General features: G+C 37.5%; 2 protein-coding genes across 2 annotated transcripts in view; one reads left to right on the top strand and one right to left on the bottom strand.

Moving 5' to 3' along the window:
* Nucleotides 1-1,612, top strand: part of LOC134740525 (carboxy-terminal domain RNA polymerase II polypeptide A small phosphatase 1) — a 33,237-nt gene extending 31,625 nt beyond the window's left edge. The window contains exon 6 of the mRNA XM_063673034.1: nucleotides 193-1,612. The gene's annotated coding sequence lies outside the window, so the exon portion shown is untranslated. The remainder of the gene's footprint in view (nucleotides 1-192) is intronic.
* Nucleotides 1,613-5,103: 3,491 nt separating this feature from the next.
* On the bottom strand, nucleotides 5,104-23,067 carry LOC134740948 (alsin). The gene is made up of 9 exons (XM_063673609.1): nucleotides 19,724-23,067; nucleotides 18,162-18,493; nucleotides 16,135-16,349; nucleotides 14,510-14,843; nucleotides 13,846-14,099; nucleotides 13,364-13,540; nucleotides 12,229-12,407; nucleotides 10,896-11,059; nucleotides 5,104-9,712 (listed from the first exon to the last, which is right to left on the bottom strand). The coding sequence occupies exons 1-9, from the start codon at nucleotides 22,830-22,832 to the stop codon at nucleotides 9,668-9,670; spliced, it is 4,809 nt and encodes a 1,602-aa protein (XP_063529679.1). The 5' UTR covers nucleotides 22,833-23,067; the 3' UTR covers nucleotides 5,104-9,667.
* Between the last annotated feature and the right edge of the window lie 78 nt (nucleotides 23,068-23,145).

Genomic DNA, 23,145 nt, shown 5'->3' on the forward strand with positions numbered 1-23,145 from the left:
TATACTATTAAAACGGCGTCAGAAGGACGGTTTCTGGCATGCGACAAGCAAAAATTACCCGATGTCCTTCAGAAAGAACAAATTCTCGCGTGTTTCTATTGCTACATTATTAACTCAAAATAATGATTCAACTTCTTGTATAGCACCAAACGTCATGATAGGCATATAATTTTGAATTTAAAACTCTAAAAGTGATATTCACGTTCTATGAGAGCAGAACACTGCACGTATTTTTATGTCATCTCAGTATTAACCTAGTGTAATAATCGATGCCATAAAACAATGAATGGAAGTTATACGCATACTTATATCATCATAATTATATAATACTACCTGTTAATCTCCCGATCGCGTGTCACTAGAAAATGTGAATAATTATTATGTACTACAATGATTGCTTTCGCAATATAGTTGATTTTGATACGAGCTTGTGGTTAACAGTGTTATAAATATCGACTGTCTAAATTTAAACTTAACTTTAATAGTGGAATATGATTATTTGCAACAAGAAATCATGCGTGGTTGGGCCAAGAGTGGATACTTTTTGGAGCGCTGGACATTCGTACCCAAAATATACCTCCTTGACACAAGTTTATAGTATCTGACACATACAGGCTAGCGTGCTAACGAGTATTCGTAATAGTCATCGTTTCATTTCTTGTTGTAAATCGTGGCATAACTAAAGTGACATAGTGTAGACATTTGACATTGATTTATCAGAAGAAATTAATACTTGCAACTGTTTTAGCATATTGTTTTCGTCAATATACAGCTATTTCGTAAATTGACATCCTTTATAAGGTACAATTAGTTCGTTAAGATGCATCTAAGACGTCAGATAAAAACGTCAGGTATCAACAATTAAATTACTTGTACTTTGTATAGGACATCAGAGAGAAATTAATTTTATAGACAACGTAATTACGTTATTTAATATTGTCTATATTTTAGCACCGCGAGCTGTCCCTAAGACATCCAACGCCATACTGAACTAATGACCTATGCCTTTTTAAAATAGAAATAAAACGACTTATAAAAAACTGTCCCAGATCGCACTAAATTCAAAATTGTAACATTTTTATAATGATTCGATTAATTAGGTAAACAAAATGGTGCTTTCAGTATTAGTTGTGTAAGCGGCGACTATAAGAGTTCTATAGTACTAGAAACGCACATTGGCTCTAAATTGGTTCGATTCGATAATTGCGGGCAGAGGTTGTGAACAAACCATTTCAAAAGCAGTAGGTAATTAAACATTTTTACACACTTTATTTAGATAATTGTCTACAAAGATTATTTTGATTTCATTCTCTTGAGTCTTTTCTGTTCTATACAGGACGAAATGCCGAAGAGAACTGAAATAAATTACAAACAATCTTTTTGGAATAAAGCTATTACATCTTTATTAATACTTCCCATTCCTTTTGAAACTACATATGTATCTACTATTCTGTGAAATCATTTTCATTTTGGCATCATGCCATCTATTTATTGTTTTATATTAGTTGCTTAGCAAAATGGTTTTATTGGTTTTTATGTAATGTTTTTAAACAATATGAATATATTATTGTTTTAGTAGCGACATATTAAAAAGAGAAACGTAGGTCTTCTTTAGGAAACCTTACAAATGCGCAATTTCCTTTCATTTTAAATATATAATTTCTCTGAACACTTAAACGGACGTCCAATCACAGCCGCCTTTAGAATCACCTAAGATACCACAATTTTAAATACTCGCATTGAAGCAGTTTCTGTTAGGATGGCTTACTTGCCTCTTTTTACTATGTTAGCACTGTACATAAGATTTTAAAAAACGAAACGCATCTTAAATCGATATAAACTGATTCATTTTCACGATTGAATGTAAATGTTAGTTTGTTATTTAGTACTATGCTGGTGTATGTATATACTATACATATGTTTTATTAGATATACGCAAATGCTAGTTGTAACCTGTCCTTTGTAGGTTAAAGTCCTTCCAGAGTGTGCTGGCTTGCGGCCTGGAGTCATTTTATTACAAATTAAATGTATTTTTCGAAGCTACTCTAGCATATTTAGGCATAACCAATTTCCCGCTTAAGCAGTGATGTTGATGTCCTTTGTAAAGCACATATCTTTAAAACGAAATATACATTAATTTGTCAATATTTTGTACTCATGGGTTATGTATGACTAGAGTTAGACCAAGATAAGTCTGCGACGATTTTGATAGCACACGCAGTGCAAATGTTATTTTAAACGTCAAACTTCTATGAAATTATGACGTATAAATAGCACTTGCACTGCGTATGCTATCAAAATCATTGTAGACTTACCTTGGTCTAACTCTAGATGAATATATGTTTTAAAATACGAATGGCTTTTTAGGTATTTGATATTATCCCAATCGCAAATGCCCCTTCTGGCTCAGGTCGCAGGCGTCGTCCGTAGACCACGGTAGTTGGCATTTACTTGTAAGCATTAACAGTAGAGGTAGGATGTTATAGTAATATATACGTTGATTTCTCTAGTTCTAAGAATTCTGTTGTTTGAATGAAGCGTTTTTTAAAACCAATTTAACTTAGAAACACTCCCCGTGAATACCTTACTTAAGGGGCCCACTGACTATCAGTCCGCCGGACGATATCGGCCTGTCAGTTGTTCGGAACTGTCAAATTTTTGTTCTAACTGACAGGCCGATATCGTCCGGCGGACTGATAGTCAGTGGGCCCCTTTAGATTATACTTTTTATTATGTACTTGACTATTTTTGACTACAAATCGTCCGAAATGTTATTTAGGTAAAAAAAGATAATTGTTAATTTCATTTTAATGATGCATGCAATAAAAATTGATTGATATTTTGCTATTAATCTTATATTAATGAAATAAATTTATTTTATGTCTAACATTATTAAGAGATTTTGTGGATTCGTCGTTGTATCATTATATTTTTTATTATTGTAAATTAACATTGGTTTTTAAGGTTCGGTTTGATTGAACGATCAATTAACATTACTTGTGGAAATTTGTCGACTTTTAATAGAGTTTTAGGCTTATTCTGACCATTGGCAGAGTGAATCTTTTTGAAATTATTTTTACTATAATCATGAATTACTATAATAAATTATGTGTATAAATAACATTTGAAGTGACAATTAAGAAACCTATGATTGAGTGCCCATAAGTAAGTAGTTACCTCGTTTTATATGAATTAATTTCAATTAATGTAAATTCACAAGGATTCACTCATCAAAAAATTTTAGATAGCGACGTTTCAAACAATTAATGTATTTGAATTGCATGGAACGGCCATATACATAAATTAGATCCATCCATTATATTGCAAAATATGTTTTGCAGATATTTTAATTTTCTAATATAATTTGCTTGTAAACAAAGTACAAATCAGAAGGCAAAGCGAACAAATAGTCTTTTAAAGTAATATACTGTCCTTATGCTCCTCATAATGTATATCGATGGAACATTCTCGAAATTCTTGCCTCTAGGTTAAAATTGTATAAATACTCTAAATTTTTATACCGCAAAATAATCTTACTTATTAAGTCACTGCCCTTTTTAACACATTGGATGAAATGGTCAAGTTTTTTGTGGCTGCTAGGAAGAAAAATGCTCAGGTTTTGCATCACTAATGTTTATAACAGAATTTAAAATGATTATATTATGTAGTTGCCCTTATAAATGAAAATTTGAATTAAAGGTAAAAAAACTTGAGATATTAGATAACCCTGTAGAGTAGATAACGTAATAATTAGCGTCATTGGCCACATTGTAACGTATCGCGTGTATTTTAGTATTATTCCAGGTACGAAGTACTACTATGAACATGGAAAGGACATGAATAATGTTATAAATTAGTTATGCAGCGACCTTTGCCATTCAACTGTGTCGTGCTAATGTGTTAAGCGCTTTAAAATACTTAAGATTTCACGGGAAAAATTACTGTAGTACATCTCGTTGTAAATGCAAAATCCAACCGTATTTCTATCCAACAAAGTTGAAGTTAAAATTGTATTTGAATTGACTATGGTCATTTTGTCCGTGAATCAGTTTTCGTTAGTAATTTGCAGCTAAACCACCCCATTCAAGGCCACGAAAGTGCGGTATTCTGAAATTCCTTAGCTTAACACAATATAAATAAATATTCATTATGCAGTTTATCAACTCAAGTTGGTATATTTAAAGAGTAAATCGCATTGTGGTGTACCTTTTAAATGCCCAAGTTTCTTACAGCAGATTAGTGACATATTTAGATTTTAAGTAAATCAGTCAGTTTCGGTTCTGTATTTTGTTCTGAAATGTTGAGTAGCTTTAAAGTTGTTTGACTGAATTACAGATCTATCTTTAAGGTACTCCATAATGTGTACTTACAAAATCGATTGAACAATGAATGTAAACATTAAGCCATTGTAGATAGCATATGTACAGCATTTGACGGTATTACGGTATCAATCTGGACGCAAGTGAGAGGACTATAAGTATATTTTATGTGTTAGCCGCGGCAATAGGATCGACTAGCTAGGTAACGTTTACCCGAGACGAAATTTATATAATGGTGTACATTTTTGATATAATGTTGTACAAAAGAGACATTTGGTATGTTATTTTATAGGAATGAAATAAATAGCCTTAATAAACAACGTATTGTATTATTCATTTACCACTACCGTTTTCATTATGTCCTTTACAAAGCATTATAGGCATTTGTAAGAGACATATGGCCTTTCTTAGTCTGTTATCAAAAAGTTAAATGTGTCGTTTTCAATCAAAAGGTACTTACCACATTGTCGCTTACCAAAAGGACGCTGTGACAAGTTATTCGTATAAAGATACAATCTAATTTCGTCCTTATGATAAGCGACAATGTGGTATCTTGATTGAAAACGTCACAAATATGGTTTCTGCTTTTTCCTGAAGTAGGTACGAAGCCCTAGAATAAGCGTAGCATTTGTTAAGATTGGCGTTTATTCCAAAGCTTTTCTAATATACAATTGATACATTCTTTACATATTATAGCACTCAAGGTACTTTTATTTGTAAAAACTGACACCTTAGAAGGTATACTTCAATAACTGTGTGGACTAAATAAATTTAAATTAAACACTTTGTAATTTGCCGCGAACTTTTATTAAATGTTAAATATTATATGTAGTTACAATTATTTAATTTTAACACTTCAGACACACGAAGAGATGTAAATTTATGTTGATATGGTACTTGAAGGTGCATAGTAATTGTGATCATTTAACAATCTCTACATAACTATGCTATAACAACATCTGCTTTTAGGTAGCTTTGTGTAAATTAGGTACTTGTGGTACCTAAGTGATAAATTAACGTATGGAAATGTTTAACGCCTATATGTATGTATATTTGCTAGTACAATCTTATGGATTCAATTTGTCTAAGCTTTTCAGTATATTTATAGAAACAAATTTTACACGTGTGCACTTTTCACAATCATAAACGATACAATTGGTAATACACTAAAAAGATATTAGACCAAGTTTTTCTTTATGACAAAGTTCGGTTAATTTCAAATACCACAGTACAAGTTTTTTCCTAACTAAACGGCGAAACTAAACCATAATTAAAATAAACAACAATTTCAGTTTTGTACTAATTACTCTTTGGAATAATATGCTAAGGCTAGTTTGTTTATAAAAAATAATATTTTATACTTATTGAGTTTATTTTGCATAACATAACAATTACAGGCTAAATATATACAATATAACAAACTATACGCTAATTTGAAATAACTAATAAAGTTCAATATTAAAGCTCGATAAAAATGAGACTACTTGTAGCATGAAGGTAACAACATATTTTCAAAAATATTAGTTTGGAATGTTTTTCATGATAACATAGAAATTTAAAAGTTTGTTCAACATTTATCTACATCAGCAGCTGAGAGCACCGTGTACAAGTGTTTTATATACATAGATAATATGTTACAAAAAATATGCCTAAGATAAACGTAAATTAAATACCATCTTGATATTGAAGAAATTAATCCCAAAATAAAATATAAGTAATTTGGCACTTTTTAACGAATAATAAGAAAGGCTTATATTTTTAGAAACACTTCTACATTCAAATTTCTATACATTAAAAATATTTTAATCTTTCACTCGCATTCAAGTAATGATATAACTATCAAATTAGCAAATTACCCCAAAATTTCAGTCCCTAATTTATAAAAAAAAACGAAATTTAGCATCACAAGAAATCCTAGCTCAACGGCATAATTTTCACATTTAGGAACCAAATACTACAAAACGGCAAATCTTTTTGTTGCTGGTGGATTTTTGCATTTCATAAAAAATACGTGCATTTTAGGTACCAATCTACCAATCCAAACAATACAATATTGATTAAGTTCTCCTAAGGCCCACCACATAAGAAAATGCAACACTGTTCCAATTATAAAATGGTTAAAAATACATTGAAGTAATCAGTACTATAGGTAGGACAGTGGGCCTTAGGAAGCTATAAGTAGCAGAAATGGTCTAAAAATAATCTCAAGTCCAATAATTTTCGAATACGCTTGTTTTAACAGAAACACAATTAACAGACGCGAATTCAAGATAGGATGGTCCAGCCACGACTTCCTGTGGCAACAAATTATAAATAAAATATCGACAGAGCAATTATTCAAAAAATCATAATTTAAAAGTCAATTCTACCAACCAACATAAGGAAACAACTCAAAATTTGCATTTCATTACTTTGCTCCACATGTGGATAAAATGCAACTTTCCCATTCGTTTTTGAACAATCAAGAGAGCCTTTACCAGCTGTTGTGATATAAATTTTTTTATAACGATTAGGTTGATTTTTCCAAAGTGGCCTTGACCTGGAAGATGCCCGGCAAGCGGAAACATGGTCGCCTTAAATCCACTTGGCGTCGTTCTGTGGAGCAAGAGCTGGGTATATTGGGGATGGGGTGGGAGGAGGTTACCCAAGCTGCCCAAGACCGTAGTCAATGGAAAAACAAGATTCGAGCCCTACACCCCAGCAGGGGGTAACAGGAAAAGAAGAAGAAGGTTTATTTTTGATTCCAGTACATATAATTGTCAGACATTATTTTTATATAGCCTTGAATCATGAAGACGATGCCTTAAATTAGGAAGAATCTTAGGAAATTATACAGTTGAAAATGAGATATTTAGATATTTCTTCACGGTAAAAATGTTACACCAGACAACATACATCTATGCTTTTTCTATGCAACATCGGTTATACATCTGAACATTAACGAGTTACATTGCTAAGCAAATGAGGGCTACTGCGTTTAATGTTGCCGCTAGGGGCGCTAGTGTAGACGGAGGTCTTTCAAAATGTCAAATGCATAGACGTTTTGGGGGTTTCAAGCTTTTTTATCGGGAATTTTCACTCCTTATTCATAATTGTGGTACATCTTTGTCCATCATTGATTAATCATGGTATAGATATAGCTCAATGAACAAAGCAGAAAGCTACAGACTATCAATGCGGTAATACCACCGGAGCAAGCTGGATTCAGACCAAACCGGAACTGCGCTGATCAGGTCCTGGCGTTGACTACTCACATTGAAAACGGATTCAGTAAAAATCTAAAGTCATCGGCAGCCTTTATTGACCTCACTGCAGCCTATGATACCGTCTGGAAGAAAGGAATACTGTACAAACTCCTTAAGGTCATCCCATGTATGAAACTCTTCAGGCTAATTGAGGACACCCTCACAAACAGGACCTTTCAGGTGTTTCTTGGTGAATCGGCCAGTAAAGTAAGAGTGCTCAATAACGGTCTTCCTCAAGGCTCCGTCTTAGCTCCAATGCTGTTTAACCTATACATAAATAACCTAGTACTGTATCTCGCCAATATATCTTGGATATGCCGATGATCTGGCTCTTGTAACTCAGCAGCGGAGCATGGAAACAACGGAACCCATACTGGAGAAGGATCTGGCGAAGTTGGACGACTTTTTCACCCGTTGGCGTCTGTGCCCAAATCCTTCAAAGACTGAAGTTTGCTGTTTCCACCTGTCCAATAGGCTCGCACACAAGACCCTTATAGTTAGATTCCGTGGTACAATCCTACAACACAATATTTCCCCAAAGTACCTCGGAGTTACACTCGACAGAAGCCTAACATACCGATTGCAGATCGAGAAGCTGAAAAGTAAAATAAGGACCAGGAACAATATAGTCCAGAAACTTACTGGAACCTCTTGGGGAGCCTCTGCGTCCTGTCTGCGTACCACGGCACTGACACTGGTTTATTCTACGGCTGAGTACTGTGCTCCAGTATGGATGAACAGCGCACATGCTGGTGCCGTGGATGTGCAGCTGAACGAAACCATGCGGCTGATTACTGGTTGCCTCAAACCCACTCCAACTTTCTGGCTCCCTGCTCTTAGCGGCATAGAACCACCACACTTGCGGCGAAAAAAGTATCATCTCCGAGAGGCAATAAAAACCAAATACCAATCCACGCTGCCTATCCACAAAGATCTCAGTGATTTCGGAGCAAAACGACTCAAGTCCCGTAACCCGCCAGCTCTTGATATGGTGCATGCTGACAACGAGTGGGATATACATGATTCATGGATGGCTGAGTGGAATGCCCAACAATCCAATGGTGAACATCTATTCACACTCAACCCGCCCACCTGGCTTCGACAAACCGCGCAGGGTATGGAGTCAATTAAACCGCATTCGAACAGGCGTTGGAAACTGTGCTTACCACCGGCATAAATGGGGCTGGTGTGACTCCCCTCAGTGCATGTGTGGTGACCCCGAGCAGACGGTCGAACACATCCTTCTGGAATGCCCTCTCACCAAATTCAAAGTGAAAGGGCCATCGAGTATTTGAAGAGTGCAAACCTTAATCTTTAGATTAGAATTCAATTTGAATCCAGTAACTGTAAATGCCATACGACAAATAAATAATGAATGTTAGTGTTTCAAAAAAAGTGCCAACTAAAATATATGCAAAATTAAACAGGTCGAAAAAATGGCACATTTAGACATTAAAATACTTTTGTGTATATTAGAACGTATTGATTTTATAAAAATAAGCATAGAAGAATTTTGAATCTGTTTTTCTGGACCTACATCTACAGTGGCGCCAACTGGTGACCACAAAAACGGTAGCCCTCATTATTGCTGACCAAGCAACCTTTTGAACGCCACATATCTAAGACTCGACAGAGGAATTTGAACTTTATGTTAAAGTATTAAGGTAGTTTTAGTTGTGTAGATTAGTGGCGGTCTAAAGGTAAAATAAATAACGCACCATAAAGTATTGCGAGATTATAACCGAGCCAAAAACGTAGATAAGTATTGTTAATAATTGACTGTGTCCTTGTCATAATCGACGATTTTGAAAAAGTATGAACTTGAGATCAAGTTGTTAGGAAAAATCTAGGACACATTTCTGTCTTTTCAATAATAATAAAAAAAATAGTCAATGGACTGTCTCATTTCAAACATAAACAGACAGAATCATACTATCTTTGTCTTTCACTGGTACAAGCATCCAAAAGAAAAGGATGTGTATAGTTTTTTTTGTTCTTATTTACTGACCAACAATAAAGTATTTCGGATAATCACATTACTTGTCTACGTTGTTGGTAAAATAGTCCGTTTTCATTTTCCGAGGTTCCGAGTCTTGTATATCGTTAGTTTATCGACATCTTCTCTTGTAGTATTTGGAAGTAGCAGGCCTGTTAAACAGAACAAATGTTGTATTTAGTCAAATTAGGCATTTCACGTCTTTATAAATACAGGTTTTTGTCTAAACGGGTCGAAAATTACAAATAAAAATTATTAACATATATTACTGAAGACAATTAGGTACAAATTAAATACAGGATTTGTATAAATTCACACAAATCATTTGATGGCTCACTACTTATATGTGACATTACTACTAATTAATTTGTGTTAAGTGATGCAATTGAATGTATGTTATAAGAAAAACCACTTGTTTGTTGGGACAATGTGACTAGAATATAGTAGATATTCTCCAAGTTTGTCCTCAAGAGTGTTTCAGTTATACTGTCCGCGCGCGAATTCCGTGCACGGCTGAGGAATGTTAGGAATGTTGGGCGTCATAACAGAGTGATGGTGACTGGTGTCATTTTGTACGTACGGGCGCGGCGCACCCCCCCCCCCCCCACTTCCTCGACCTACGAATGCACGGAATTGGCGCGCGGCCAGCTGACTTGGAGGATATAACCAACGGAGACGCCTTGTCTGTAATTTGCTGTACAAACAAGTCTGCCAATTTTTGCGGGGGAGCTAAACGTCAAATGTATACGTAACGTTAAAATAGCCATGTCAGATAAACGTCAGTCCATACATTGTGTATGACCGTTGGCCGACTATTTTCGACAGAGGGGAACGGGAACGCCTGTTAATGGCTACTCCGTTTGGTTATATCCTCTAAGCCAGCTGAGGGTTAAGCTAGCCCTCAATAATCAAAAACATCCGTCCAGAAGAGCAGAACCCGTAAGGTGACTGGGGAGTTTATAAGATTTGAGACTTGCGCGTTCTCAAACTTTTAAACACAATTTTATCGGGTTTATTACGATTTTTTTTTCCTTTATTACCGACGTTTCGCCGCAGGTTACACTGGCAGTAGTCGCGGGTAGCTGAATGTCAAAGGTAACAAAATAAATTAAATTAAAAAATACATTTAATTTATTAACCTTTTCGACGCCGTGTCAAACACAAAAGCTGTCACTCGGACGCCACGTCACCGAAGTGACAAAACTGAAATTGAAATTTATGCACATGCACGTAGGTCTATGTTGCTCTGTGGTCTAGGACGGATTATTCGGTCTTTGGCGTTGGACCTGCGGTGCTGATATATCCGTCATTGCCGTCCAAAAGGTTAACAGTTACCTTCAAGGTGGTGAACATGAGTCCCAGCTCGCCGTTCTGCACGGCGGGCTCGAGGAAGTCCTCCACGAAGTGTATCTCGGAGCCGAGCTGCAGGATGCGCGCGCGCACCACCACGAAGTGGAACACGGGGAATAGCTCGTCCATACTCCAGAGGTAGCTTTGGCCTGGAATTATAACAATACTACGATTATATATGTGCCGCTTAACTTCAAACTCGGGTAAATCCTTCAAGAAGCTTCAAGAAAAGAGCGTACTCCCATCTTAAATACCGGCAACGCACTTACAACCCCCTCTGGTGTTGCGGGTGTCCATGAGCAGCGGTAATTGCGGCATCAGGTGATCCGTCTGCTCGTTTGCCTCCTATATCACAAAAAAAAAACATTCGACCCTCAGCAAATATCTACCTTATTACCTATTCTTAATACCAAACATAGACATAACTGTAATAGAGGGATACAGTCTAAGGAAAAAACGTGCCTCGAAAATCAAGAAAATTTGATTCTCGATCAGATGCCGCCACTAGCTTTGGCCTACTCTCGTATAGAGGGCGCTGACGGTTTCGTTTGTTATTTATAATTTTAACGCATATCAGTTAAAGAATATGGGTCAAAATCATATAAAAATAATTAATGCAAATAAAAAAAAAACATTTATCCATATTTAAATACATTTTAACGTATTTTTATAAATCTTAATTTTTAATTTTAAAGTGTGTCGATAGATGGCAGTGAATTTACTGTGGTTACAAAATTTTACTATGACATACCGCTCTATCTTATTATATACTCTTTGTTAATACCAAAATCGCACAATCTGACAGATGAATTTACCCGAGTTTGAAGTTAAGCGACTTATGTCATATATCAGTAGTCACCGGTTTTAGGAAATCTGTTCATTTTTTGGGTGGCCTGAAGAGACGCCATTGTACCTACAAATAGCCGCATCGTCGACGGGGCGATCTTTAGAATAGCAATATTCAAACAGATCGGTTTTTTGTCGAATAATGCAAACAGGATGCTCGTGAGAACATTAGTATAAAAACATACACTACTTTTATTATTCACAACGACGGGGCTTAGTCGCGTAAAATAAGTTCTACGCGATTAAGTTCCGTCGCCGCGAAGAGTCTTCTCCGACAACACGGGGACAACGCCGTCCTCTAAACGTCAGAGGTAAATTTAAAACTTATTTTACGCGATTAAGTCCCGTCGTTTTAAATAATAATGAGTAAAATTCGTGAAAGTTTAAATCAGTGACATACACTGCTTACATACACTACTAACAGGGACCTACAAAAAACAGGATATTGCCGTGTGAAAGGGCTTTAACTCACCCAGCTCGTGCTGCACGGCGACCGTCATCGTCTGGAACGTCTCCTTGATGACCCTCAGCTTCTCCATGGGTGAGAAGGTAGTCTTCAGCTTTTGTAGCGTCTCCACCGCCTCTTGGAATAATTGCTCTTTGTGCGGCGAGCCGGGGGGAGAACGGTTTGTGTAGCCGTTAAAGAATTTCCTGCAAACAAAGTTTGTTTTTTTCTCGCTGTCCTACCTGTAGAACTAAACTATGTAATTTAATACTTCAATGTAATTTAAACCATTTTAAATAGGGAATATTACGCAAAACTCTGCGCAGGGGGCGCCACTACTACAATCTGAGGATCTATAGCAAAACAAGAAAATCGTAATTTCGATATCTAACATACATACATCTCTAAGTAATTGTAATATGAACGTTAGTTTGAATTGGTAGTTGCAGTTAGTTGTATATTATATAATTGTTGATGTATTATTATAATTTTATTGCTTAATAATTTAATGTTGACGTGTAAAAGTGCCCTTGTGGCATATTTGCTGAATAAATGTTGAAGTTTGAAGTAACATCTCTGTCACTCTTGCATATTGGAGAGATAAAGAGGTAGATAGCGAAATTTCTGATTCGCGTTTCCCGGTAGGTTCTCTTTAAACAAAGTAAACAAACCGCCTTGGTGCATATCGATCAAATATGCAAGAGTGATAGAGAGGCAGAATCCGAAATTTCGATTTTCGTGTTTCGCGGCAGGCCCTGTGATTGTGCTAGTGACGCCCCCTACGCAGAGTTTTGCGTAATATTCCCTATACACGTTTTGGAACTCTGACAGGCCGGCTTCTATAGCTATTCCAGTTCGCTGTGGGCAAGGGCCTGACACTCTTTGATAGAGAAGGATAGTTTTATTGCGATTCCTATAAGAGGAAAGAGAAAATAGTGCCATGCTTAGTTCTTATCACCGACCGGGTGGCATCATAGGTTCCTACCTATCGCCTCCTGGCGATGACGAAAAACCGAAATTTATAAGAGTGAAAGAGAAAAAATCCTATGCTGCCAAAATTTTATATGAATATTCTTTCTCTTACCTCCGGTCGTTCGGTGGCGCGTCTATAACTACTTGTATATACTATGTCTATGGCTGTGGGTGTATCAGTGTCACTTACTGGTCTATGCCGAGGAATGGCATGAGGGTAGGGTCTGGCTGCTTGTTCCATTTGACCAGTCGTCGCCAGTACAGGTCGTCTTCCCGTTTGTTATGTAGCGCGTACAGGACAAATAAAGCCGGGTGCACGCGCGGTAGTAGAGTGGGTTGGAGGAGGGATGCCCCTGATACTACCTCACTGGAATAAATATTAAAGAAAAACATATACATGTGATGCATGTCAAAATTATCAAACCAAGTAACAATATTCGAATCCCGGGTTAGTAAAATGATACAAGTGGCCCTAAGAGTTTTGAGTTTGAGCAAGCACGTACCTCAATTAAATCTATCAATTACGAAAAACTGTTAGGATAATCAATTCTATCAAATACCCAATCCATTTTAAGGTTCTGTTACCCAATTTACTACAAGGTATTAAAGGATTCTACCATATACCCAGTCCATTAAAAGGTACCCAATTCATTAAAGGGAATTATCACTCACCCATCAATAGGGTTATCACTCTCCGCATCCACTTCCTCGTCCTTACTCCTGAGCACAACCTCAGCGCCCTCTGGCGGCAGCGCAGGAAACAACAACCTTACAACTTGGTACAGTCGGTCTGTAATACTCTTTAGCTCTTTGACGGCGTGGCTTAGTAGTAAAGGATGTACGCGGACCCCTCCGTAGGTGGTGTTGAAAGCGTTGGTTAGACTTAAGACTAGTTGGCCGAGTGGGTGGTGGGAGGATTCGCAGGCCTGAAAAATTCAAAAAAAAGCTGATTAAGTAGTTATGATGTAGCACATTGTTACATCTCATTGCGATTTGGCCTCAGCGTATCTAAGATAGTCTAGTACTCTTACGGTAGATGTCGCTAGGTGACACCCCATAGGCCTTATTAAAAACTAAGGTGTTCTGAGCGTCAGCGTCTGGCCAAGTCTATGGCTGCTGCTCGACGCAACGGTGGCGCAATTGCACAGCGACGCCATTTTCCATAGCGCTGACTAGACACTGGCGCTCAAATGACTAGTGTGTAGTGGGCCTTAGTCTTATTGAAAACCGATAATGTGATATGGTCCAATAAAAAAACGTCACGTGTTACATTTTGTTGAGCAACTGTCCGGTAACTATACCGTAATTTACACCTGATAATAGTTTTGCAACTTACATTATGTAGGTACTGCTTAACCTCCTTAAAATCATCCAAATCCAACTTCTTCTGCCCAAACTGAGGTATCACTTCCAAACAGTCCACCGATTTTTCAACTTTCTGTTTAGGTTTTTTCATAGACATCCTATTATGTTTTTCTTTATGCGAACATGATATAGCTACTGCTACATTCTGCCAGATTTTCTTGTTGTCTATGCCGTTGGCAGTTCCGTTTCCGAAATGGTTTCCGGTCGGGGTGAGAAGAGTTTCGGAGACGCCGAGACAGTTGAAGCATTGGTGGAACAGTGCGTTCCATTTTTGATTTGGCGCGACGCAGAGTTTGCCAAAGGAACTGTTGGAAAACATGTTTTACATTTAGTTAATATACGTGTATATAGTTTGGGCAATCAAGGCAGCAGATTAAAAAAAAAAAGGTTTAACTTTCCGCAGTACTGTTTTTTAATTTCGCGAATTTTTATAGTAAGGTAATTGGTTGGCCAGAGTATAATTTTCAGTAAAATATAATCTAGTCTCGTTTCGTGTAAATAGATCTGATTTACCTACAGATCAAGTTTGGGAACAAATCAAATTATTTTATTAAATATTTTGATTTGTGTTTTTTAAGTAGTCACACTACTATATATAAATTAAAAACTGTAATAGATGTCATATATTAAAGAAAAAGTGACGAAGCCCTCCAGTGGTGAAGGCCGGATCCGGATCCGGCCTTCACCACTGGAGGGCTTCGTCACTTTTTCTTTAATATATGACATCTATTAGAGTTTTTTTTACCTACAGATGTTAATACATATAGGTATCAAATCATTAACCTTTCGAGACCCGGACAAATATGGCAACATACAATAACATACGATATGGCGACATATTATAGGGTAGGTACATATAGCTGGCTCCCCAGGGAGCCGACGGGTCTCGAAAGGTTAATTACATATGTCGTATGTATGATTTTTGCAAATGTCATGTGCAAAAACCATTCAAAAGTAGGGCCAATATTATGTATCTTTGCAAAAATACCAGTGTGTGTAAAAAGAAACATGAAGCGTGTTTAATAACATCTATAAAATCTAGACAGGATATCCTGTGAAAAACACTAACAATGACCAAGACCAATCCATGTAGGCTCACTTCCTGAGAATCAATGCAAAAACCCCTAAAACAGTTTAAAACTGGACTTTATTTCAAGCACTGACAGTTCATTTTTGATTAACGCCGAATCGCCATTATCAAGTACATATCTTACAAGGTGAATCACGAATTTATAGTCATTAGGTAGTCATTGATCGAACATAGATAAGTCGATTAATTGATTGAGTAGCGAATCAGAAGCATCAGAGCATGATGTTGATGATGGATTGACCCAAAACAGGTACAGTAAAAAAACGAAGTTCGTGATGTCACCAACTCGCACTGGGTCAGCGTGGACTTAGGTATGGCATGGCCCATTCGGGTGTATTCCCGTTTGTCCCTCATGTATGGCGGCAGTCACGTGGGGCCGGCCGGGACAAAAGAGAATACACCCCCATTCGCTTTGTTAAAATGATAATGATACAAACACACATATAGCTTTGAAAAGCAAGTTTCTTAATTTTGAACCGTAAAAAACAATATTTAATGAAACTCACTTCGGTTTTGGGTTCGCCGGTAGCACAGGATTCGAAACATTCAAGTGCATAGTCGCATTGCTGATCTTAACGCCCTCGGTCCAAGCTCCGTGCAAAGCACCCTCGATCTTATCTCCACTGGAGAAGGTTAGAATTCCTTTGCCGGAGAAGACGCCGGCTGAGCGAAACTCGCCCTCGTAGTGAGTGCCGTCTTCGAATACCATTACTCCGTGACCCTGAAAAAAAAACATAGCGTTTTATTTACCCTCAAAACCCAGAACTTCTATAGTGTTAGGTAGACTGTGTAGGTATTGTTATTGTAGTGTCTTGCGTTGGAAACCCAAAATCATTTGACAGTTTGTGGACTATAATAAAAGTCTACTATGTCGTAGATACAAGAAATAATCTTTAATTAATACGATTAGAAAAAGATGGGTAATCAATTTCGCGCCCGAGATACTGTCGCGGCGCTCCTGTGCTAAGCCTACAGCCATAGTTGAATGGTAAATAATATGTATACATTAATTTTATCCTGTTGTAACATTGTAATTTTACTCTTTATACACAAGACATTAAACATTCCTAATTGATACGGACGTTAATTGCACTCACAGATTGTGTAGTTCAGAAAACACATTAGCAGTACTGGTAATATTACATCTTACTTACACAATTTTATTTAAACAATGCTACATTCTTATTACGCAAATGTAAAAGTAACTACAGACTTCTATTCAAAATTTGCAATATTTTACCAGTTAGTTTAAAACATAAATACCTACTTGCGATCAATAACCATAGCTGCCAAAAGCTTAACGCAGCGGAGGAATCCGCTGCGTTAAGCTCTTACATCACAAAGGCTGTGACTGAGGCTGTGGGCTAACAAAAATGGATATGTCTCCACTCCACATGTATAACAATTAGACTGTGGCAGATAGGTAGGTATAATTTTGAAGGCGTAATGTAGAACGATATAGGTAGGTAATGTAGGTAGGCTATTTGGAAAAATATTCGACGGTGCCGACGGTGGCAGATACATTTGGTGCGTTATTGTTCGTTATTGATGGTGACCGTACTAAAAGCAACACTTAATTCTCTGATCATCGGTGAACTTTAAACAAATACCTACACCGATTATTTTAAATTGGATCATCGAAAACGTCTGACGTATATCGAAACGTGATTTTGACTTACAATGTATAATAATATAGAGGTGAGAAATCGATTTGTCTGAGCTGAAGGTCGTTAGACCTATAGTTCTAAGTTCTAACATAAAGCCGTGGATTTAGGGGGTGGAGGAAGCGGGAGGGTGTATGCTGAGATTGCTGAGGCTGGACGATTTACGGGTGTATTCTCATTTGTCCCTGCCGGGCACAGATGGGAATATAAATCATTCCCATTTGTCCCCACCTCATGTATGGCGGTGGTCACGTGGGGCTGGGACAAATGGGAATACACCGGGTTTGTGGGGGGTAAGCATTCGCCTTCACGGTATTCGTGTGCGAAGTATAGAGATTACAAAACTGATCTTAGCCTTTCTAATGGTCTGAAAGAGGATCATGTCATATCAAAACTAGGATTAGGTATCATTCATACATTTCGTCGGCTAAGCCGAAAACCTTTTAACTCCATTTAAAGGAGATAACCGACACTGCTTAAAGTTGTAAAACTCTTAACAGCATTCGAAGGAGTTTTCTCTCCTTCTCTTACCTAAGACGTTTGCGAAATTAGCCAATGATAAAAAAGTACCCTGAAAAGGTTGAGAGCAACTGACAAACAGAATTGTAGCGAATTGGTGACGTAAGTTAAAAAGAATGTAGAGTTCGGCTACTGCGTAATTTCAGTAACTAATTTAAATATTTTACAGGCGCATGAATGAATAATTATCTAAAATTATCTTTAAGTATTTATCGTGCAAACCCAACATTATCATAGGTACTATAAATTGAAAGGCAAACACGGCCTCGCGCCGCACATAAAGATTTCAGATTAAAAAATTAGCAAATAAAAGAAACGAAATGCGCAAACTTAACCAACCAAGCGCTTACCGTTAACACATCTTGCATAAACAATCCTTCATAATAAATTCCGTCCAAGGTCACAATTAGGCCGCATCCATGTTTCTTATTGTCGCTCCAACTGCCTAAATACTTCTCACCCTTCCCGATGTCATCCATGACTCCGTATCCATGTTTCACACCATTACTCCACTCCCCAGTGTAAATCGTAGCGTTGGACGATGTGAAATCGCCCTGCTTTTTCACCCCATGTCCGTGGGCTAACCCGTCTTTGAAATATCCCTCGTATATATCCCCATTTATGAACTTTAGGACACCGTAACCGTTCTGGAGGTTTTCTTTCCATTGGCCTTCGTAGATTCCTGCAAATGTACAGATATTAAATATGTTATACGTAAACTTTATGAGTAGAATAGAATAGAATAGAATAAAACTTTATTTTATATAATTTAAGTTACAGAATGCAAGCAAAGAAGTGCAAGCAGTAGTATTTTTAGGGTTCCGTACCCAAAGGGTAAAAAGTTTTTACCCTTTTTACTAAAAACGGGACCCTATTACTAAGACTCCGCTGTTCGTCTGTCTGTCTGTCTGCCACCAGGCTGTATCTCATGAACCGTGATAGCTAGACAGTTGAAATTTTCACAGATGATGTATTTTATTGTCGCTATAACAACAAATACTAAAAACAGAATAATATAAATATTTAAATGGGGCTCCCATACCACAAACGTGATTTTTTTGCTGTTTTTTCCGTAATGGTACGGAACCCTTCGTGCGCGAGTCCGACTCGCACTTGGCCGGTTTTTTTACATATATGTCTTATCAAAAAGACCTGATGTAAAGGAAATGGGGCTCAATTCAGGCATAAATTGGCTCACGCTAAAGCTATGTATATAATTAAATTAAATGACAATGATACGAGGTGGGTCCGCTTGGAGAGTGGTTTTCCTCTTTCTTGTTTACACACATAGTCAATTTCACCAGTACGCAGACCAGGCAACATAGGATTATGGTGGTTCGGCTTATCATATCTGTCCCCAGGTTGCGTAAGACCCGGAATTTGCTGTTCTTTTACCTTACGGAGCTCATCATGGAGGTCTCTAGCACGTATATACCACTTATGAGTATGCGTGACTAATTCGTAAATAATGAGGGCTTTATTTTTGCATGGATAAGAAGAATCCGCTAATATAATCGTGTGTTTTAGTTAAATTATACCAAGTGCCATCAAAATAATTAAATTTTGATTATGGGGCTAAAGCTAAAGCCCAAAAGGTAAGAGTCATGCGTGTATTCTCCCTACCTAAGGAAAGTACGCGAAACAAGTGCTCCTACCCCCGATTGTCTGTGACTTTCGGTCAGTATTTGTATTTTTAGAATAGAGGGCATTGCTGTATGAGTTATCGTCAGTAGGTAGGTTACTTGTATTTTAGAGTAGAGGGCCTTGCTAATTGGGTGACGCGTCAGTAAGGTCAGTCTTGTAGGGTAGAGAGAGGGCTTACTGAAAATATGCAACATGATTTGGGGAAAACAGGCAAACAGTGCCAAATAAGTTATCATGGCCTGACAAGACATCACTGATTATAACTTACCTAACCCAGGATCTTCCATCTTCCCATGGCCACACAGTGCGTTCAGCTGAAACTGCCCCGCATACAGCTTCCCATCCGGCCACTCTATCTTCCCACTGCCATGCAACTTGCCGTCTAGCCATCGCCCCTGGTACTTCGCGTCTTTGAAGAACGCACCTTTGCTGGAAAACGTGTGACTAGCAGTTCTGATTGCTGGAGGTTTGAACAAAGATTCCTTGTTCAAAGCTGACTTGATAGAGGAATTAAGAGCGTGAATCCACTCAGTCTTCTCTTGCTCTGAGCTTGTACACACAGACAGCACTTCCTCAGGAGTTGTCAGCTGTATTACGTTGGCTAAAGAGTCTGTGTTCGGAACCGATTCTACCCAAAGCGTTATCAAAGGGTGAACGTTCACAGTGCTCCCGTTTACGTGAATGAACAAGTCGTTGAACAACACGAACCAGTGAGACGAAAACCTTCCAGGATTCACTAAGCTAAGCTGACGGGACTTAGATTCACGGACTAAACGGCGTTCAGGTGTCCTGTACTGGTCTAAACTTTTCCCTACAGTTTCCCAGAAAAGTTTAGTCCCATCAGCCTCTTTTCGTTTCTTTTCTTGCTCCTCTATTAACAAGTCCATTGACGATAGGACTTTTTTAAACCTGTTGTCTATATTGCTCATGTCATCTAGATCTATGTCGTGTTTGTTGTTTGCCTTATTTCGTAACAAGGATTGAATAATGCATCTGTGTGAGCTCAATCTCGTCAGGGGTTGCACGAACGCGAGTGCTACTATGGCTTCAAGCGTTTTCTTATTATTTTTCTGTTTGTTTGATGGCAACTGATCACTAAATAAATTGTATATACTTGATGGGACATCAATAACATTGTTGATTTGAGCAAACCCACCAATAACAATCAAATTGCTTATAGCTAAATAATACTTTCTGTACAAATAAATATATTCTTCTAAATTTTTGATTAAAGAAATATCACATTCATTTATGTGCTTCTCTGCATACTGCCACATTGATAGCACATTCAGGGCATTAATATTTAATATGTCACTGTAGATATCACAAACAGTTTCATACACATTAGAATGTAGGATGATAGCTTTACTTTTCTTCAGAAAAGGCTTAACTAGACAATGATATATCAAGAGCATTTCTTCTAAATATTTTTGAGCAATGGAGAGATCTCCAAATCCAAGGCTGGGCAGCAACCTGTTGCACTCCTCATATGTTTGTATTGAACAGTATGTTATGTTGCCAGAAGATAGTATTAGTGAATGGTAGCACATATTTTGGGGTTTATTTAAACAATTTTGCAGTTTATTTAGCTTGACAAGTTCTACATCTCCATTTTCTGTGATATCATTCTCTTCTACAGGCAATTTGTATAAATTTTCTATTGTTTTTGTATAACCATCTGCATGCTTACCCATGTATAAAATGTGTCTGTTGTGTGTATAGGCCAGTGTATGGTGATCTGTTGCCATCATGTCTCTAATTCTGTCACCGCCAGAGATTTCAGTGAACTGTTTAGGACCACTCTTGTCTTCTCTATCATCAAAACAGACTTGATGAAAGTGATTGTAGCCCCACATGAAGAGTCTGCCATCTAATGTCAAAGCTGCACAGTGCCATTTACCACAAGACACTTTCTGAAGCCCGAAACCAGATAGGGTCATGACAACCATTGGTTTCAGTCTTTTGACCGTGTCTCCGACTCCAAGCTGCCCGTGTGTTATGTCGCCCCAGGTCCACAGTTCAGTTGCTAGGACATTCCTACCTAATTTGGACATGTTCTTTATGTTTTCACTTTTCCTCACAACTTCAAACTCTTTCTCACTGCTGATTGTGCTAGTGGAAAACTGGAGATCTTCTAGACGGCAATCAGATGTGCAACTGTACATGAGGGAGTTGATCTCCTCATGTTGCAATCGCATTTGGAGTTCCACAGCCTCATTGTTATCGCTGCTGCCACTGACATGTCTTGACAGTGTTACCACTTTATCCCCTACTGTTTTGACACCTTCATAAACAAAATTTGTTAGGTTGGAGACATTTTCTTTAATAATTCTTGTAGGTTTTTCTGTGTATTCAACAAGATAGTCCTCTCCTGCTGAAACCCATGATAATTGTTTACTTAAAAATTGCTTGGCTGCATCTGTGTTCATAAAAATATTGTTAAGCTTTTCTTTACCTTCTTCTGTGGCTTCATTATCTAGTTCAGTTTCAACCTCACTGCTCTTATTTTCATCTTCAATTTGTTCTGGTTTTAATTTATCAGGGGCTTTTTGATTTGAATTTGTTTTAGCTATTTTCGATTCTTCCGATGAGGGACTAGAGTCTTCTGTAAAACTATGAGCATCTATATGGACATCAGTTTGTGGGGCTGTGGTGCTGCTGGAGTCTTCACTGGATTTATTGAGCTGGACTCCAAGGGGGCAGGTTTCCGACAGAGATGGCACTGAAGCTGGGGACGCCAAACCTATTGATGTTTGACATTGTGAGCAATTTGATGCAAACACCTCCTCATCATCATTGTCACTATCCGTGTCGCAATTGTCAGATTGACGAACATTTTTCCTAGCTATTACGGCCGCGAAATCATCACCAATAGAAGCACTGTACACTGTTCTGCCATCAAAAAATGGCACTTTCTTTATGCTAGTGGACTCCAAACCAATTTGGGGCATAACACCAGAGCCCCATAGCTGCCCCTCACTGCTAATAAACAGCTGTCCAAAGTCACTAGTCACTACATTACGAAACTTTACTTTTAAACTGGAACTTTTGAAACCGTGGGGGCAACACTTGGCATCCTCCCGGACAACAATTTCTTCTTTATTTTCAAACTTAGAATTGGTCTTGTATAACCTCCCGTGCACGTCGATAATGTAAAGGGTATCATTGTGGTGTGATATGTCTATTGCTGATATACCGCTGACTTTGCTAAAGTTTAAACAATCGTCTTCAATGCTACTATGATAAAGGCCATGGTCATTGCCAAGAACGATCACTTCCGGTCCAAGAGAACACAGTTTCACGATTTTTTCAGGAACCTGGTTAGATTCTGAAAACGTACAAGCTTTTATCCCCTTCCAAAACTTATGTTGACTCATAATTTCCTTTCTTCCATTAAATACATGTAGACGAGATTCTTAAATCATTCTGTATTACACAAAACAAATATGAATATTTTAAACTTCCACTTCTTATTCTGTTTATTAGGTCAAAAAACACATTATTATTGCAATTAATTATACTTTTCAAGAGAATAACAACATTATTGTGACTTGATTTGATTTATTTATCAATTTGATGGAATGATTGGTGGGGGTTGGGTTTGACTTGACTTGACATTTAAGACAATGAAGCTAGCACACATGACATAAAATCGATGAATTTCCAGTGAAATGGCTGGTTAGTTAATAA

Source organism: Cydia strobilella, chromosome 4, assembly GCF_947568885.1.
Source record: "Cydia strobilella chromosome 4, ilCydStro3.1, whole genome shotgun sequence".
NCBI classification, from domain to species: Eukaryota; Metazoa; Arthropoda; class Insecta; order Lepidoptera; family Tortricidae; genus Cydia; species Cydia strobilella.

Bases quoted from the DNA above. Each gene is read 5' to 3' on its own strand.
- LOC134740948 (XM_063673609.1), bottom strand. From the start codon at position 22,832: ATGAGTCAACATAAGTTTTGGAAGGGGATAAAAGCTTGTACGTTTTCA. The intron at 18,494-19,723 runs GTAAGTTATAAT...GTACATTTGCAG, and splicing joins GATGGAAGATCCTGGGTTAG to GAATCTACGAAGGCCAATGG. The intron at 14,844-16,134 runs GTGAGTTTCATT...GTTTTCCAACAG, and splicing joins CCGGCGAACCCAAAACCGAA to TTCCTTTGGCAAACTCTGCG.